Source organism: Aspergillus multicolor (genome assembly GCF_047715735.1).
Source record: "Aspergillus multicolor strain CBS 133.54 unplaced genomic scaffold BDW74scaffold_8, whole genome shotgun sequence".
Taxonomy (NCBI): Eukaryota; Fungi; Ascomycota; class Eurotiomycetes; order Eurotiales; family Aspergillaceae; genus Aspergillus; species Aspergillus multicolor.
The window spans coordinates 541010-558339 of NW_027395959.1; the positions used below are offsets into that span (position 1 = coordinate 541010).

General features: G+C 50.6%; 8 protein-coding genes across 8 annotated transcripts; 4 read left to right on the top strand and 4 right to left on the bottom strand.

The window, feature by feature from the left end:
• Positions 1–1223: 1223 nt before the first annotated feature.
• BDW74DRAFT_134436 (putative glycosyl hydrolase) lies at positions 1224–3558 on the bottom strand. Its single transcript, XM_073722363.1, has one exon. It carries the CDS (start codon positions 3045–3047, stop codon positions 1305–1307), a length of 1743 nt encoding a protein of 580 aa, XP_073585294.1. The 5' UTR covers positions 3048–3558; the 3' UTR covers positions 1224–1304.
• Positions 3559–4124: 566 nt separating this feature from the next.
• Positions 4125–4690, bottom strand: BDW74DRAFT_176886 (RBM8 family RNA-binding protein; the record flags this gene model as incomplete). The annotated part of the gene is made up of 2 exons (XM_073728753.1): positions 4125–4352; positions 4442–4690. The coding sequence occupies 2 exons, from the start codon at positions 4688–4690 to the stop codon at positions 4125–4127; spliced, it is 477 nt and encodes a 158-aa protein (XP_073585295.1).
• A 1141-nt stretch (positions 4691–5831) lies between these two features.
• BDW74DRAFT_176887 (uncharacterized protein) lies at positions 5832–6619 on the top strand (the record flags this gene model as incomplete). The annotated part of the gene is made up of 2 exons (XM_073728754.1): positions 5832–5836; positions 5899–6619. 2 exons carry the CDS (start codon positions 5832–5834, stop codon positions 6617–6619), a joined length of 726 nt encoding a protein of 241 aa, XP_073585296.1.
• Positions 6620–7560: 941 nt separating this feature from the next.
• On the top strand, positions 7561–9182 carry BDW74DRAFT_176888 (alpha-amylase; the record flags this gene model as incomplete). Its single annotated transcript, XM_073728755.1, has 2 exons — positions 7561–8454; positions 8505–9182. 2 exons carry the CDS (start codon positions 7561–7563, stop codon positions 9180–9182), a joined length of 1572 nt encoding a protein of 523 aa, XP_073585297.1.
• An 82-nt stretch (positions 9183–9264) lies between these two features.
• On the bottom strand, positions 9265–10618 carry BDW74DRAFT_135019 (Bax Inhibitor family protein). Its single transcript, XM_073722369.1, has 2 exons — positions 10022–10618; positions 9265–9967 (listed from the first exon to the last, which is right to left on the bottom strand). Exons 1-2 carry the CDS (start codon positions 10546–10548, stop codon positions 9484–9486), a joined length of 1011 nt encoding a protein of 336 aa, XP_073585298.1. The 5' UTR covers positions 10549–10618; the 3' UTR covers positions 9265–9483.
• A 152-nt stretch (positions 10619–10770) lies between these two features.
• On the top strand, positions 10771–11900 carry BDW74DRAFT_150701 (EKC/KEOPS complex subunit CGI121/TPRKB). Its single transcript, XM_073724056.1, has 3 exons — positions 10771–11054; positions 11115–11237; positions 11285–11900. Exons 1-3 carry the CDS (start codon positions 10896–10898, stop codon positions 11597–11599), a joined length of 597 nt encoding a protein of 198 aa, XP_073585299.1. The 5' UTR covers positions 10771–10895; the 3' UTR covers positions 11600–11900.
• A 253-nt stretch (positions 11901–12153) lies between these two features.
• On the top strand, positions 12154–15135 carry slx4. Its single transcript, XM_073722370.1, has 2 exons — positions 12154–13009; positions 13072–15135. Exons 1-2 carry the CDS (start codon positions 12206–12208, stop codon positions 14911–14913), a joined length of 2646 nt encoding a protein of 881 aa, XP_073585300.1. The 5' UTR covers positions 12154–12205; the 3' UTR covers positions 14914–15135.
• BDW74DRAFT_150706 (uncharacterized protein) lies at positions 15109–16492 on the bottom strand. The gene has a single exon (XM_073724057.1). The coding sequence runs from the start codon at positions 16182–16184 to the stop codon at positions 15279–15281; it is 906 nt and encodes a 301-aa protein (XP_073585301.1). The 5' UTR covers positions 16185–16492; the 3' UTR covers positions 15109–15278.
• Positions 16493–17330: the final 838 nt, after the last annotated feature.

Consider the following 17330-nt stretch of genomic DNA (forward strand, 5'->3'; position numbering starts at 1 on the left):
TTCCCCTAGCTCATCTGCCAGCCAACGGGCTGGCTCAACGAATCCAATCTCGGTAACTGCCGTGCCGGTGTTTGATTGCCTAATCTGCTGTGCTAACTATGGACACTGGACTACGTCTAGTCGTCTACGAGTGCGTTCATGTAGGACAACAGCTGTCGCTGATGTCAGTTGGCGAATGTAAGCGCCCAGTATCAAACATGACCGGGATGCGGGATCGGGGATAGCCTGCCTGCGCTCTGACCAGAGCCACAGCAGCACTGGCACTCGGGTACGTACTCGAGTCCGTGGATCTGACAACTAAGCGTTCCAGTGTCAGTGCGGTTGATCTTGGAGAGATATGATGCCAGTCACTCATCTTACGCACATATTGAGTAGAGCCCCTGCTCACTATTGGTGCCATGAAGTGTGCTGCACTGATTGGACGAGATTTGATCTGTGTTCCCCCGGCTGGTGTTTATCCTATCCTCTTCCTCCCGGTATTCTGTCCTACGCCGTAGGAATCCCACCCGATCGCTTCCTATGATATGCGGAATATCTAAATATGCCTGCTGATGGCACACCCTCTTTGACTATCAGCACGATAATATTATCATTACCTACAAATCCACGACCTGATAGCGCATCTCCATCCCGCAGCCTTCGGTTGGATCGCTCAGGGCAACGGAGTCTTGATCGATATGCAGACATATCTACCTAGTATACGCCTTCCTCCGCAAGCCCTACTCTGAATCCAATTTCAATCTCGTCCTTATATGCCACCAGGTGCTTGATCCAGGCTAGTCTATCGACAAGGATCCCGTCCCAGTCCCCTCCCACTCTCCAAACCTAACCCTGTGTGCACTCTAGCTTACGCCTAGGTCACGGCCGAAGGATCGCCCGAACAAAGCCGACCACCTGGGCGGATTCCTTGGATGAGTTCTTCGGACCAACGAGAGGAGGTCGTTTTTGGGGTTCGATGAGTGTTCAATATAGTGCCCTGGTCATAATAAGTGAGATTAGAGTGTGGTTCTAAGTTAGCTCGTCAACGTGGTCCGATGGGTTGGTAATGGCGTCCAGTAGGCAATCCGCCTCGGCAGCCGAACGGTTCTTGAAAAATGGATCCCCGCACCCCCCGTTATGTATGGGCTTTGCGAGTGTGTATTCGTATGAGACTAGTTCGTCAGATACAGCTGTTATGAGCACGAAAGGTAAGAACGGATGTCTTTGTTTATGTGGATAGTAGTAGTAATAATGATAATAGTCCTCCGTACATTTACGCATAGACTGCCAAAGTACCATGCAGGTGCTAAAAATGCAGCGTGTTGTCATACATCGCCCGCCAGAGACTCGGCCGTTTTCCACTGGTATAAAGCCCTGAGCACCGCTACTCCCCCAGACTGCGTTTCTACGGTGCGTCCCCGGCCGCGATCATTATACTCTGGCACTTTACCATCATCTTCCTCCGCCTCAGTTGTTGAATTCCGAGCTGCCGTATTCCCCGACCAGAACGTATCTGGGTGGTTGCGGTAATCCACTGCGCCAACCGGCAAGAATGTATCGCTGGTAGAGACAGACTCGTCGATCTCGCGGTATCGTCTTCCCCACCACATGCCGAACTTGCCCTTCTCGTTCCTTGTGACGAGTGCCGCCTCGGCATTGTACTCGATCCATGGGCGGTAGGTGCTGCAGAGCTCTTGATGCCAGTCATAGGTCTGCTTGAAGCTCGAGTCATGATAGGATTGGGTGCGGAGGAAACGCTCCTCCTGTGGGCGGAAGGGTCGGCAGAACTCGGCGAAGTGGTGCCAGAAGATGCCTTTGAAGGTTTGGCCGTCTTGAGAGCAGTCACCGTTGGAGTCGCATGTGTCTTCCATAATCCCTGCACGGCCTAGGCCTTTCCATTGCTGGTCGTAAATGTTTGGCCACCCAGTTGCCCTTTGGACGTTTTGAATGAGCTCGTGCCCATCGGCTAAGTACTGTTCAGATCCAGTGGCCAACCAAAGCCCGCGAAGTCCGCTCAGAATCACGCCCTGGTTGTATGTGTACACCATTGTGTTGAGCACGTCGCACTTGCCCGTTCCTGGATGCTGAGGGCCCCGGTAACCGCGGACATGGAACCCATCAGCATACAGGTTGTAGATTCCTGTCATGTTGGAGTGCTTGAGCCAATCATAGGCCACTTGCGCCATCTTAAGATAGGAGGGATCGTGCGGCAGGCCGTCCTCCGACTGTTCGGCAGCAACGAACGGTGCATCGATCGGGTCGCCAGGAAAGTAGAGATACATCCCAATGCTCGACGATATGTACAGTTCATTCGTGATGGCATTTTTATACGCGCCCAGATGCGGGTTCCAAATCATTCCACCACCACACACTGTCGTGTCCCACCCTTTCGACGCAAGCTCGTAGAATATCCGTGCCCGATGCGCAGCTGGTATTTGGAACTGTGTCCCATGCCACGGCCTTCCACCAGACCTGGACGAGCCTTGTCCCTCGAAATGCAGATCAGAATGCAGCCTCTGGAATTTGATATTCTCCAACCATCCCAGCACAACCCACAACATATCATCGTAAGCCTGATCTCTGAGCCCCAGTGCATTCTCTCCGAAATAGTACGTCATAACCTGCGCGAAGAAGTGACCGACAAGGTTCTCAAGCGCTAAGAAGTTCTCGGTGATGGAGTCATTGGCATTGTCTGTTTCGTTCCCGCCCTCATCCTTGTCATCCGTTAACGAATTCCCCAACAGTTCGTCGTTCGCAGATGCAGTCAACGCCGCCAGAGTGGCTGACACATGCGTCCCGTGCACAGCCCTGGTCCAATCATTGCCAGTCGGCCATGTGCCTTCGTATAGGACGAAGTACTCGTCCTGCATGACATCGAGAGCGTCTATCAGATCGCGCAGGGTCTGCTTGTACGGGGCCGAGCCAAGCGGCTGTTGCTTTGAGTCCTTATCCTGGGAGTCGTAGAGCTGGGGTTGCGGCCGCGCGTCTTGTACGAGCACACGCGCTTGCGCCCCCAGCAGACAGCTGAGCGATAGAACGCTCCATAGCGCTCTGTAAAGTGGTGCCATTGCAGATAAGATTATCTTTTGCTTCCCCAATTCGACAGATAGTCGGGGAAGACGACCGATGGCGTCAGCGAGGATAAGAGAACCTTGGGACCGATAAGAGACGGACGTCAGACACTCCGCATAAGATATAATAAGAATGGGGAAGGAAAAGCAACCCGGTCCAGTGATGGGATCAGGGGAATATCACATAATTCAATGCATTCCCCTGGACGTCGTGCATAGAAGAGTGTGGGAGGAGCGGGCAGGGTTGAAATGCGAGAAGCGGGGAGACTTCCAAGGAAGGTTGGAGACGCCCGGCCGTCCCTTCCTCAACGTCAGTGAGAATGCTCCGCCTGATGCGACGCACGGTGGAATGCTCGTCAAAGCTCTTCGACTATAGTTTACTTTGGATACAGATCCAGTTCCACTTGTTGAGGCTGTTCGCTCTATTGTCTACATTTACACCCACACTGAACGTTCTTGGCAGACGGCGATAGCATCACGCGGGAGCTCCCCCAGTCCCCACGTGCGCCAGAAAAATATGGGGTAATCCAGTACAGCGCCTCATTCGCCCAGAGCCTCAGAAGTGCGCGATGCCATGCCTCAAGAGGAGAACAATCGCCAGTTACACTGAGCTTGCTACAGAGTTTCTCGTATAGAGTGGGTGCGGGGTTCAGGGAATAAGCCATAATCCAGGTCACACGACACTTTGTATTGTCGGAAATTTCACGCGGAGATTCCCGAGTCTAGCACATGTAGTTTGTAGGCAATTTGATATCTGGTGAAAGTGGAACTGTTGGTGTCTATGTTACCTGTCAGCGAGAGCAAGCGAAGAGATTCAAATGGATCGTCCATACCTAACCAACCACTATGCATGACGCCGGCAGACATCCCCAGCACCGTTTCGATTTGAACTTTGATGGTGTTCTTGGTGAGGTCAAGGGATGCTGCCGGCCACGGCCGCTTGCTCTCGGTGGAGCCTTGATATCGAAATGAAAGCCGTAGAATATCTCGTGCCCTGACTGAGCGTAATCATGCGAAAAGAAAAAGCGCGGCAAGTTCATTCCAAAACAGCGACGAGTGATCATATATGGCATCTTAATCCCTCTCGTTCTCAGCCCCGGGGCTGCGACTCCGCTCACGGCTCCTGCTGCGGTTCCTCCCTCCTCGGCCCCCTCTTCCTCCAGACTTCCCCTTGTTAGATGGCGGTGGTCGGACAAATGCGTAGTCGACTTCAATCGTCTGATCCAGCAGCTTTGAGCCGTTCAATTCCTTGATTGCTTCAGCAGCTTCCGGTAGCGTCGAGTATTCGATCAATGCGTAACCCTGAGTAAGGAAGAACCGTTAGCACTTTCTCGAACTCACTTTAAGGGACAGAAAGCTCCAGGGGCCAAAGAAATATGAAATAAACCTACCTTCACGTAACCCGTCCGGCGGTCAAGGTTCAGACTGAAGTTCTTGATCTCGCCATACTCTGCGAAAAGGTCGGTCACATCTTCTTCCGACGCTTCCTCGTGGATGTTTGTCACGATCACGATCCATCCTTCGATACTGCGAACGGCAACAGCCCCAGTTTGTGTTCGTGCATCGGTGCCACCGTTGCTGGTCTGCGGCTCGGTCTGCTCTTGCGAGACGGGAGGGTCGACTTCCATTTCTCCGGACATTATGGCGGTATCAAATTGCTTCTTCTCTTCTGGTTGGGATATCGCGGGGTAGAAACGAGGTGAGTTGAGTGGACTGGCGACTGGACTCTGGATGTTGAGTCGCGACGGATCTGCTCAACCTGCCGAAACTGATTATGTAATCGGCAAGTATTGGATTGCAGATGAATGGTGTTTTCAAGACATAACAACTATTCAAATTTGAAATTGAGAATTAAGAGCTGGGTAGTAAGATATGGCCTAGAAGACATCTTCATCTTATTACTACGCTGCTTTTGTGGCTAGAAACTGGAGTGTAAAGAGGGTTCGGCGGGCCGATATGTACTTCGGAAACTCTACTTAGTAGATATATTCTTCTGACATTCACCACGAGAACCTGTGCCTAAAGTAACCGTAGATAGACCTCAACATTATACAGCGATTTGCATCAGGGCGTGGGATTTGTGTTTTAAACAGCGGTTTAATTCATCAATGTTCTTCCTGATTGACATTCGTGCTATTTGTATATGAAATCACAGTAACATTCTACATTTATGGAGAAGATATGAGAGTATTGACTTACAGAGCTTGCACACATGGCAGAATACATGTAGACTTGTATGGAGTACTCTTGCTTATACTCCAAATCAACAAGGATTCCATGGATGACTGTGAGGGCAGCAATAACTTGAGCTCTGTTTACAGACCAGGGTAAGAGAGAATACCAGAGGACCAAACACAACGTAGATGACTCCTTTACTGGGTAGCTGTAAGCATTGTTCATCTGCTTAGGGACCCCTGATTCGTAGGATGAACATGTTTGTCCTTGGAGAATCTGGCAGATCTCTGGTGATCCCGAAGCTTCGATAATCTGATTGTCAACACTCCAGGTATCACCCATAGAAATGGGAGACGGTCCATCTCCAGAGGTTGCGCTGTGATAGCTCCATGGGCATTCACTGACATGTCTTTTATTAGCTCATCAGTGAATGTTGTGTTCCAGAAACCTGCTCAAAGTGAATATGTGATTCCCGGCCACCCACCATAGCAACAGAAAAGAAACTTCAGCTCCAACTTCCTCACAGCACATCTCTCAGAGCCAGAAAAAGCATTGTTCCCAATAGAAAACAGTCCTTTTAGAGTGATCATACCCAGAGTTTGCAATATGTTGTGGTGAGTTCCCAACTCCAGAGAATTGCAATTCCAGTACTGACAAGGACGCTGCAACACAGTGACGATCCAAAATGCCTCTGCCATCCACGCCCAAAGAAGCCCTTCCCAAAGCTTGAGCTTGTTATCCGTGGTTCCAACTCCAGCGAGTTCCGTCGACTTCATCAAGCGGGCGCGCAACTTGATGTCGTGTTCGACCTGATAGGAAACGACATGACGCTGCGAGAAACAATCGGAGACCCAACCATGGCCAAAGCCTCCTACTCAATTGCCCTCCTCCTCAAATCGAGAATGATGGACTTCGTGAACTTGAAAGGCCTCGCCGACAACTCGCTCCTCCTATCGTTCCGAATGCAGAGCTCGTTCTGCGCCGCGACGGGCAAAGACAGAGTGATATTCAAGGAGAAAGTCCAAGGCTTCTCGTCCAATCGACTTGAGAGCAGACTGTATAACGACTTCTATTCATGCAAGTGGTCCCAGCAGAATCTCGAGCTACTTCTGCCGGCGGATCGTATCATGGGCTGGAAAACGGTTGCTCTCGTCCTGAAGACGTTCAAGCGCATAACGCCGGAGAATTGGTGCCACATGGTCAAGCTGAGGAACAAGCCAAGTGTTGCGGGTCTGGACTGGATGGCCATCGAGAACAAGGTCATGCCTGCGAAGCTCGAAGAGCCCGTCGTCCTGGTGCCTTCCGGTGAAGGAATGAAGATGCACTATCTTATGGAGAAGAAGAAAGCAGCAGCAAAGAGGGCCATGCAGAAGCAAGGACTACTCTGCCACTAGAGTGCAGCTTGTGTGTTTATTGTACGAGCGACAGTTGGTCCATGGTCAAAAGCAGCAGAAACGGATGTAAAGGTCAAGTTTGGTTGAAGTCTCACTTCAGGCGATGTTTGAGATACCCAGCATGTAAAGGCGTTCTGGCTATTGGAGAACAGCTTGGGTTTAATATTGATCAGTCTGGAAGACAAGACATATAGCATAGCGTGTTAGACTCAACTCTTGTATTTTAGGAGTCTGGAGCAATAAGAACAACGGGAAGCTGTCCAGAATGGTCTATCTCCATTGAAGACAAGGGTATTGTCCGATAGCACGAGCCAGCAGAATCTCCTTGCATAAGATATAAATGAGATTCAAACCTCATTTGCTGGACAATACTGGACAGTTAGTCTAACTAAATGAACTGTTTCAAGACCTAGGTACCTTATCACCAGCCACATTGGGATGGCCTTTCGCAACTCGGCCAGCTGTTTTCCCCATATCTTCATGACGACCAAGTCGAGAGGTTCTATTCTGAACCAATATTCGGAATCTAACCAAAAACAGCACTGCATAATGCAGGCACATCGTGAACATACCATGGCGCCCCGGACACTTAATATAGTTCTGCTTCAAGCAAGCGCACCCCTGGAACCCACCCGGCTCTAACCTCCCAACGGCCCAACTCCTGGGAAGGGTTGTTTTATCCCTATGAAGGCACCACGTTTGTGAGCTCGGCTTCGTCATTCGCTTTCTACGCCGTCATCCGTCTTTTTGAGCTTCTGCGCATTGATATCTGGTGCCAAAGATATAGAGGTACCCGCGTCTGTTTGTTTCCACAAGCCGAATAGATGCCAACCTCTAGACAATTGCTGTCATGGCTTTACGCCGCCACACTCGGGGCATCGGCTACCCCAGCGCTCGCCACACATATCGACTCCTGGAAGACGAGATCGGTATATCAAACTATGACTGACCGATTTGCCCGCACCGATGGATCGACCACTCATGCCTGCAACCTCGCGGACGCGCTATACTGCGGTGGAACATGGAGAGGGACAATAAATCACCTTGATTACATCCAGGGCATGGGATTCGACGCTGTTATGATCTCTCCGATAGTAAAGAACGTTGAAAAGCTAGCCAAGTATGGCGAAGCATACCACGGCTATTGGGCCCAGGACATGTACTCCCTGAACCCCCATTTCGGGACACATGAGGATCTGCTAGACTTGAGCCAAGCGCTTCACAACAGGGGCATGCTCCTCATGATGGACACGGTCATAAACAACATGGCTTATACTTTAAATGGGGGCAATCCAGCAACAGACATCGACTATACCTCTCTTAATCCTTTCAATAATAAGAGCTTCTACCATCCTTATTGCAGGATTGACAATTGGAACGATTATCCCCAGTCACAATACTGCTGGACAGGAGATAACATCGTTGCGCTACCGGACTTGAACACAGAGGACGAGCGAGTCCAAACAATACTTGAGATGTGGATTCAGGAAATAGTAGCAACCTACTCCATCGACGGGCTTCGTATAGATGCAGCGAAGCACGTCACCCCAGAATTCTTAGGGAAATTCGAGAAATCAGCCGATATTTTCATGTTCGGAGAGGTATACGAGCGATCTGTTGAAATCATTTGCGGTTATCAGGACAATATAATGTCCAGTGTCACCAACTACCCCATCTACTTCGCGCTCCTCGACGCCTTCACTCTCGGCGATACAGAATCTCTCCCCAACCAAGTTGAAACAATGAAAAACAGATGTCCCAGCGTCACCGGCTTAACGATATTCTCCGAGAACCACGATCTACCTCGTTTTGCAAGTCTGAAAGACGACATCAACGTAAGTCATTCTTTTGCTCCGCCAGCGGAGCCCTAACTAACTTAACCTAGCTCGCTAGAAACATCCTAACCTTCACTATCCTCTTCGATGGCCTCCCAATAGTCTATCAAGGCCAAGAGCAGCACTTATCCGGCTCGACAGATCCCTACAACCGCGAAGCCCTCTGGCCCTCCGCCTACAATACATCTTTCCCTCTCTACAACACCATCCACGCCCTCAACGCTATTCGCAAACACGCTATACAAATTGACCCGGACTACTACATCAATTACAATACTTATCCAGTCTACCGCGGCTCCTCGGAAATGGCCTTTCGAAAGGGCCGCGAGGGTAGGCAGATTATCATGGTCCTCTCCACTCAGGGTAGTAATAGCGGGGCGTATACGATCCGTATGATGAATGGTTTCCAGCCTTCTGTTGTCGTGAGAGATGTGCTTAGTTGTAAGACTTGGACCGTGAATGATATGGGGGAGTTGACGCTTGATATGGACAAGGGCGAGCCGAGGGTGCTTTTTCCGGAGTCGTTGATGAGGGGCAGTGGACTCTGTGGGTATGCCGGAGAGAAGGTTACTTACTTGGATTTTGTGAATAAGACTTACTCGCCGCCTGGGTCTGAGGAGGACAAGGAGTCCGGAGGTGTGGTTTCTAGCAGTGTTTGGGTTAGTGGTGGGCTCGGCGTACTGCTGGGTTGGGGGTTGTTAGGGCTTGCTTCCCTCGCAATTTTCTGATTTGCATTGATCGACAAGAATTTATCTGTAGATTTACAGCGATAGAAGACCTCAAAAGAGGTCAGCTGATATAACTTAACTTATCTTTGTATTATTGTTTTTCTGCTAGGTGAGTGGAGATTGTATTCAATACCTCCTCCGACGGCAAGCCCGATAGCAATTTGTATTGAGATGAAAGTGACGCCCCCAAAATAATGCGCCATGAATAACGATTCCAAAGTAGTAATCAACATAGGTGTTTGCCCCGAAGAGGGTCTTCATAATGGCTCTTTAAAACATGCTAGTAAATCCCAGATGGTCTCTACCTCCGGTTGTTGTTTCGCAGGGCCAGAATCTGGACCATGCGGATGAAGATGTTAATGAAGTCCAGCTCGAGGCTAATAGACTCATTGACAATATCCTTCTGGACAAGGCCCCGCTCAGACATGCGGGCGTGGTACAGGATCTTCTGGACATCGTAGAGAGTGAAACCTCCGAAGACAGCAAGACCACCGTACAGCCAGATCTTCTCAGACCACATCAGGGCACGGGTAGCGGTGGCGGGCAGAACAAGAGGCGCAAATCCGGAGAGAGCGACAATGGTCACACCGGCAAGAAGAGGACCACCCAGGTACAGGTACTTCTCCTGCTTAGCGGTGGCACCGACGAAAGCAATGGAGCCCATCATTCCGACGGTGTAGAGACCAGCGCGAGCGAGAATAGCGGGGTGCATGAACATGAGAGGTGCGAGGAGAGCAGCCTGGGTGATGTTGAAACCGGTCCAAAGAGCGTACTTCTGAACGTAGCTATAAAATAGTCAGAAGATGGACCAAGAGAGATTGAGGCGATGTTCGACTTACTTGTTAGGCGAGGTGTACAAAGTTCCATACATAGTTCCAATGCTGGCAACAAGTCCAACACCAGCAACAAGCCAAGGGTTCGTAGCCATGAGACGGTAAGACCATCCGCTAGTGTGCAGAGTCCGAGCAGCGATACCGATGATTCCAAGACCAAGTCCAGTGTGCATGAAGGTTTCGTTCAGGTAGGCACGTTCAAAGGCGGGCATGCCGCCATCTTCCCGAGTCTCGCGGTTGAAGACGAAGTTCGCCGCCAAGATAGTTCCACCAACGATAGCCGCGCCATAGATCAGTTTAGAGGTCAATTCTCCTTGCGAAGCATTGGCGGTCTGCTGCATGTAGTTGCGACGGAAGGCATTCTGGAAGGTCGGCCTTGACTTGGCGAAGACGGAACAAGAGGCGGGACTGAGAGGCTTGGGTTGAGCGGGTTTGAAAGGAGAGCTGTGGATGAAGCGAGCGGTGTTCGCGGATTTTGGCAACTGACGGAGGGCCGTCGGTACGGCGAAGGGCCGGCGCAAGAAAAACGCCATGTTCGTAATGACGATGCGACGCTGATGCAAGATCTGGGGATGCAACAGAGTCTCTCTGCTGGGAGTCTCGGGAGTATTTGAGGGTTACCGGCCAGTGATATCACTTTGCTGACTACGGTGACCCGAACGTTCGAGAAGTGTAGTCATCAATCACATGACTGAGTGACTAACTCTCGGGCATAGTTTGTTAACTCCGGCAGTCTATCGTGGGGTTGACTTGAAGCTTCATAGAAAAAGTCCATCGGTGATAGCGGACGGTCTCTATTCTCGAAATTTCGGGCTCACTTTCTCTCATTACCAATACATAGCTCTCAAGTCATTCGCGATCCTGAATCCAGTTCCTTGAGATGTCACCGTCCCTAGAAACAATTCATCTACCCCACCTCCCCTCGTCGCTAGAGGTCCATGCTGCACTCTTTAAAGATGTACAAAATGCTGCTTCCCTGAGGCAGCAGCTTCTGTCAGCTAATGCGGACTTTGAGTATGCATTTATTGACGCAAGTATGGTATGTGCAATCGACCCGGCGAATGTCTTGTCATTGGACATCGCTTACCTTGAATATCAGGTCATCTCTCGAGCGCATGCTCTCTCAGCTGTCTTTCGTGCCGTCAATGACTATTTGAATGCCCGCTTGAAGTCTCGCAATATCCATTCGGAAATTGTCTTTTCGTTCAGCCCCACGAATAACGTACGTTAAACCGCAACGATCCATGTTCTCTGGGCTGACGATGTCAGATTGCCGACTCTTTTAGGAAGTTCGGCATAAACGACACCACCAGTAACTTACTGGTGGTTAAGGTCTCCGTGACTCCGGATATCACTCATGAGTCTGTTGCTGCACATCTAGCACAGAATGTCCAGGGGACGCTTTTGCCATTTGATGATGAAGCACTTGCAGAGCTCTCCGACGTAGCGAAGATCAAGAAAGCATATAAACTGGGCTCCTTGCCGTCCGCTACCTCAAAGCAAGCGAACGGGGCACTTGATGAAGGGAAGAGGCAACTCGAGCTATCTATATTGGGAGCGATGGCATTGCGGGGAGCGACTTGAAGAGACATTTGGCTTTGATACCACGATATCTCAACCACTCAACTTGCACACCGTGAGCCGAGAACAGGCCGAGGAAATTGGTTGCGGCGCTATCGAGTACGGAGTACAGCCTCGAAACCACTCCCAGAACCCCCGCGCAGCCTCGCGATGATCGAAGTGCCGACCAGGCTTACATCATGTGTGCTCACTTGGTCCAGACGCATACCACCGCTGAAACCGGGCGTGCGGTTAGTGTCTCCTGGGCTCACGTTTTGGACATGCAAATATAACTTGGAATCGCTCGACAACAACTATAGCCATGACGAGGCCACTCCCAATCCATGTAGAAACCTCTTGTACATCATTGTAGACCAGTAGTATGTATGCGCTGTGCGGGGCATTTCTACATTCCATTGGTTGCCCGGTCTACAGGATCTTCCCAAAACGGTAGTTGGTCTGTGCCAAGGTTGTTGACTCCGCTCTTATCGATTGCCACTCCGATCTCTAGAATTCCTGCTGACTTCGGCCTGTAACTGGAATTGCAAGCATACAACATGGCGCCTTGTGATATTTCTCTTTACTGACTGTATATGCGCCGCTGACAACCTACCTCCCGTTCGCCTTACAATGCGGACCGCAACGGATTTCATTGTGCTCTCTTCGTCCCCAGAGAACAGGGCTATTTGTACTCCGCCGCTGTCGCTAGGAGATGTGAAGGCAACATCACTGCGTGATCCGTCCATATCTCCATTACCTTCGCTATCCAAACGCTCTCAACCTGCGACTCGCTCAAGATTCTTTTCCACACCTCCATACAGTCAGGCCAAAACAACAGACCGAGTAGCGGAGGTACTTTCAAAAAAGAAGGAACCGGCGGCAGATGCAAACCCAATCCCTGAGGATAAACCGAAGCAGAGAGGACGAAAGGCTAAAAGTGCACCGCAGGCGGAAGTGCAGGGCTTAAATCACCGGGATGCGGACAATAAGGAAAATGCACCGGCGAAGCCCAAAAGGACCAGGAAGAAAAAGGAAGACGGCGGAGTTGGAGGCGAGAAACTGAAGAGCAAAACGATATCTGGGAAAGTCACCAAGTCTGGGCCCTCGAAGCCTAAGGCAACTGGCGCGAAGTTGGTTCATGGTGAAAAGACTACGCGCGAACAAAGTGCAGGAAAGGAAGACACGCACGGCTGTGAGAAAAATGAGACACATGACTTACAGTCAGAGATTGCTATGAAGAGGAGGACGGATTGGACTCCGACAAAGAAATCGGACGACCTAATCATTGACTTGGAAGGTCAGGATGACGCTACAAATGGACAACAGGGCCTCGGTACATTGCTCTCCGAGTATGAATATAATGGTACGGGATCGGCAGTGGACAGAGATCAGGCTCCTGGAGATATTGAACCGACGAAGCGTCGCCGAATAGAGGTATCATGCTACTCAATTTCTTTTAGCGAAGTGCTGAAACTAACATCAACCGCTACGAGTAGCTTGTGGATCACAGGGTACTACCAGTAAAATCGAAACCTTTATACGAAGACGACGCCGCTCATAGTAGTGAAGTGGACGCCTCTCTATCTGCAGCTTCTAAGCCCAGCAATAAGACGAAGCCGAAGGCAAAACGGTTAACAACATTGACCGCTCGTGTGACAGCCTCCTACTCCGGTATATCCACGAGTCGCGCAGATTCATCAGATCAACCAGCTTTGACTGCGGAAAACACAACAGGAGCGAAGTCCAAGAGCCGCAAATCAAAGAAGAAGGCGGACGAAAACACGGCGTTCAAAGTACCTAGGACAGTATGGCCCCCGGAGGAGGCGACGAAGTCGTTAGACCAGCAGGTCCTGGTCTTTGGGACATGCAGCCAGCTGGAGCGCGAAGATTCTCCCACGTTGCTTAAAGATACCCAGGTCGCGCTTCAGGAGTCAGAGAAGGAATCAATGAACGACACGGCTTTATTTTCAAGGAATGCGCGCCAATCCACTGTCATATCTCGATTCGCAGCCCGAAGAAACCTATGGTCAGTTGCGGCGAGGGACGCAGAAGGGCAGGTGGCTGATGTTGAAGTTATTAGCCTTGTGGACTCACCCGAAGCAACTAAGTCTATTGCGTCGTCCCTCGATAGGGAAAACGGGGAAGATCAAGTATCGAATTCACTTGATGCATCTATACCCATTGCTTCGTTCTTGGACGATGAGCAAGGGAAGGATGAAGGTGAGAGCGCTGGTACTGCAAGCAGTTCATTTGACGCACCCCCGGCAAAGTCCTCGACTTCTATCGATGTCCCCCTCAACGACAAGTTACCCGCGGCGACAAGCTATACTGCTGAAAAACCGGCATGTAAGAAGCCAAGAGCTACGTCCCAGCAACCAATGCCATATTACCAGGGGAAGACGGACCTTCAATTGGCGTTCGAGGTCCAGAGCTATGGATTCAAGCCGCTCAAAAATCGCGAGAAAAATATCGAGATTCTTGAGAAGTGCTGGATAGCGAAACACGGACCCGGCACCCATGAAGCCAGCAAAGCGACGGCAACAGCTCCTCCTGCATCTGAAGCGAACATAGTTGAGAAAGAGCCAAAGCCGTCCAAACCAGCCACTCAAAGAGAAACCGCGAGAATACGCCCTCAACCACAACCAAAAAAGGACAATCGCGAGACTTCAGATGCCGCAGCAGTGAAGGAGAACAAACAACCTAGCCCTAGCCCTAGCCCGAGACCGAAACCGATACCGAGACCGGAACAACATCGGTCTCCTAAACGCTCCTACATTGAGGTCGAAGAAATTCAAGACTCCGAAGACGAAATCCTCTACTCTCCAACCGCAATCTTGAGCCAGTTCATAGGCAGTCCGCCGCAAGGAGAAAAGGCCAACACTAAAAATAAAAAACAGAAACAGAAACACCAAGAACTGCCTACCTCTACCATACCGTCGAGTCCGAGTCCAAAGAGCCCATGGAAACCTGCTCCTCTCTCGTCACGACCACGCTCGCGACAGCCAAAATCTAAACCCGCACAAAACAAAGCAGCTCTACCTGTTTCAGCGGATAGCGACCTTCCCGATTTAGGCGAACAGATCACCAAGGCCGTACGTGCCCAGCCACGGCAGAGTTCAAGTCAAAGCCCCGCCGGCAGGAAACGGCTTAGCTGGCATGAGAAAATCCTCATGTATGACCCTGTCTACCTTGAAGATTTCACTGCCTGGTTGAATACGGAAGGGCTTGCTCTTGTCGATGAGGATAGGGAAGTTGCCACCGGGTTCGTTCGTCAGTGGTGTGAGACCAAGGGTATTTGCTGCTGTTCTAGGGTTAAGAGGAACGCTGGGCGTTATTAGTTCCAATTGCGACTTTGCTTTTTTTTGTCTTTGCTTTTCTGTCTTGGCTCAGACCTGATCATTCTTGGCGTTGGTTTCCGGATATCTTTTGCTTTTGTTTCTCTGTCTTTGGGACTTTTGCATATACGGAGTTGTACTTTACACCTGGAATACCCTTATGTACAATGTGAGTTATAAGTATATTACCGAGTTCATTTTGATAAGGCGTTCGATTGGATTGGGGCAATGCGTATTGTAAACAAAACAAATCATAAACATGCGAGATTACTGTCTTTAGGGGAACATCTACAGACGCTGGAACATATATCAAGCAAAGCTAGCCGGAGAACAAGCGGGGATAGGAGCTCAGAAAAGAGAGAAAGAACTCACTGATCCCACATCCTCTCATCCAAGTCCTCATCGTCGTTGTCTCGCTCTAGAACGGCATTGTCAACGTCACCAGACCAATCCATCTCTTCTGACTGGGAAGCTTGCTGAGCCGGAGCCGTCTCAGGCTCGGCCGACTGCGCTTCACGAGGTGCACTTGGAGGAGATTCGACCGTAGATGGCTGCGCAAATGCTGGGAGGGTTGCCGGGTTAGTAGTAGGGACATTTCCCCCACCGTTGTTGGGACGCGCAGGTGCCTGCGTGTAAGGGTTGCTCGGAGGAGTTTTTGCCCACTCGGGTACTGGAAGCCCGATTGTCGTCAAGATATTACTCGCAAATTCTTCAACAGAATTGGCACTGCCGATGTTCATATAGCGATATGGGAGACCAGGATGACTGACGCCGATAATGTTATCGCGACGAGCAGGCCTTGACGTGGATAGGGTTTCCTGGCGAGTTGCTTGGTTAGTAGGATGAGCATCATCCCTACCGGCGTCACGATGAACAGGCGTCTGTGAGGAACGACGTCCCGCGCGAGTTGTTTGTGCATCATTGTTATCACGACAAGCAGGTAAATGGAGGCCATCATCGATAGGGCTAGCAGGTGGGGAGTCGCCATTTTCGGCAGGATCGTCAATGTCGGCGGGATTGGTAGGTAAACGGCTGCTATTGCTGGCAGGGCGAGCAGGTGGGGGGTTCTCTGTGCTAGCAGGAACCCCGGTAAAGGCCGTTAGGGATCTTTGCAAGCGCGCGTTTTCTCTTTGAAGTCGCTGGTTTTCCAGCCGCACTCGACTGAGCTCTTGGAGATTGGGATTTGCGCCCACTTGTTCGCGCAGCAAGTCGCGTTCCTCGACCACTGCTGTAAGCCTTCTCAGTAGTTGGGCATCTGCGGCTGCAATGTTCATGGAAACATCGGTACCACGTTCCCAAGTAACATGGGAAACTTTGTCTGTGACAGTGCAACGAATGTTGGCCTTTACACAGGCGCTGCAGCCATTAGGATCTTGATTGCAAACGCTGCCTTTAACCTAAATAAAATAGAGAGGATGTAGTTAGCGTCATCATCACTAGCAATATTTCGCGGACAAAGGAAAGGAAAGAGTTTGCCTCCCTGGCTGGACTTACCCTGCACCGATCGCAAGTTGGGATTTGTTTCTGGTGTTTGTACCTATCGATCAGCAGTTCCGGCCAGTTCAAATCCTGCTCACCACCGGCCGCCTTAATGAGGCGGCCTAACTCCTCTTTATTGGTCCTCGATCTATTTCGGGCGTTCTCCTGACCACGTCTCTTGGATTCAGGTGCTTGTACGCGTGGTTTGAGCGGCTTTAGGATCCGATTCGCAGACTTTGACCGGGGCTGTGAAGCCTCGTTCCCCTCAGGACCTTGAGCAGATGTAGCAGCCTGCTTTACCGGAGCTGCAGCAGCTTGTGGAGCATCGGTAGTAGCTTCCGTAGGGGGTCAGCAGGAGGCTCAGTAGTGTCTCTCGAACTGGCGACCGACTCCTGATGAGTGCGCCTTTCTCCAGGAGGTGTCATACTGAAGAGCTTGTTGCGCATTTCAGATGATCAGGTCTGCTCAACTGCGGAGGTTGGAATAGAAGCTGCAAGACTTCTTGGAACCAACAAACGTGCTCAGGTTCACTGTTGAAGACGGAGAATGATTGTGATGAATGTTCTGGTGGGAGCCCGCCTCCATAGGAGACCTGTGTCTATTAAACAGACAACCTCCTCGAACCGAAACTGTTGAGTCTTCATTGTCAAGAGTCTTTCTATTGTCTATGGCGGTTTCATTGTATAGAGTGTTTTGAACATAGACGAGAGTCGTGAGACCACAGCCTCTGAACGAGGACCTGAAACGGACGTCAAAGAGGCTTGAGTAGACATGAAAGGGATCAAACAGGAATCTTGTGGCACGGACAATGGCCTTGCCGCTCTCCTCAAAGACACCAAGAATCAGGAGTCAGTTCTGGGGCAGGGGGCGATGAAGGAGCGACGAACCTGTTCTTTGTCGACATTTCTGGACTTGAACAAGAAGCGACGAGAGCACACACT

Bases quoted from the DNA above. Each gene is read 5' to 3' on its own strand.
- BDW74DRAFT_135019 (XM_073722369.1), bottom strand. From the start codon at position 10,548: ATGGCGTTTTTCTTGCGCCGGCCCTTCGCCGTACCGACGGCCCTCCGT. The intron at 9,968-10,021 runs GTAAGTCGAACA...ACTATTTTATAG, and splicing joins TTGTACACCTCGCCTAACAA to CTACGTTCAGAAGTACGCTC.
- BDW74DRAFT_150701 (XM_073724056.1), top strand. From the start codon at position 10,896: ATGTCACCGTCCCTAGAAACAATTCATCTACCCCACCTCCCCTCGTCG. The intron at 11,055-11,114 runs GTATGTGCAATC...CTTGAATATCAG, and splicing joins CATTTATTGACGCAAGTATG to GTCATCTCTCGAGCGCATGC. The intron at 11,238-11,284 runs GTACGTTAAACC...TGACGATGTCAG, and splicing joins CGTTCAGCCCCACGAATAAC to ATTGCCGACTCTTTTAGGAA.
- BDW74DRAFT_150706 (XM_073724057.1), bottom strand. From the start codon at position 16,184: ATGAACATTGCAGCCGCAGATGCCCAACTACTGAGAAGGCTTACAGCA.
- slx4 (XM_073722370.1), top strand. From the start codon at position 12,206: ATGCGGACCGCAACGGATTTCATTGTGCTCTCTTCGTCCCCAGAGAAC. The intron at 13,010-13,071 runs GTATCATGCTAC...CGCTACGAGTAG, and splicing joins CGAAGCGTCGCCGAATAGAG to CTTGTGGATCACAGGGTACT.
- BDW74DRAFT_134436 (XM_073722363.1), bottom strand. From the start codon at position 3,047: ATGGCACCACTTTACAGAGCGCTATGGAGCGTTCTATCGCTCAGCTGT.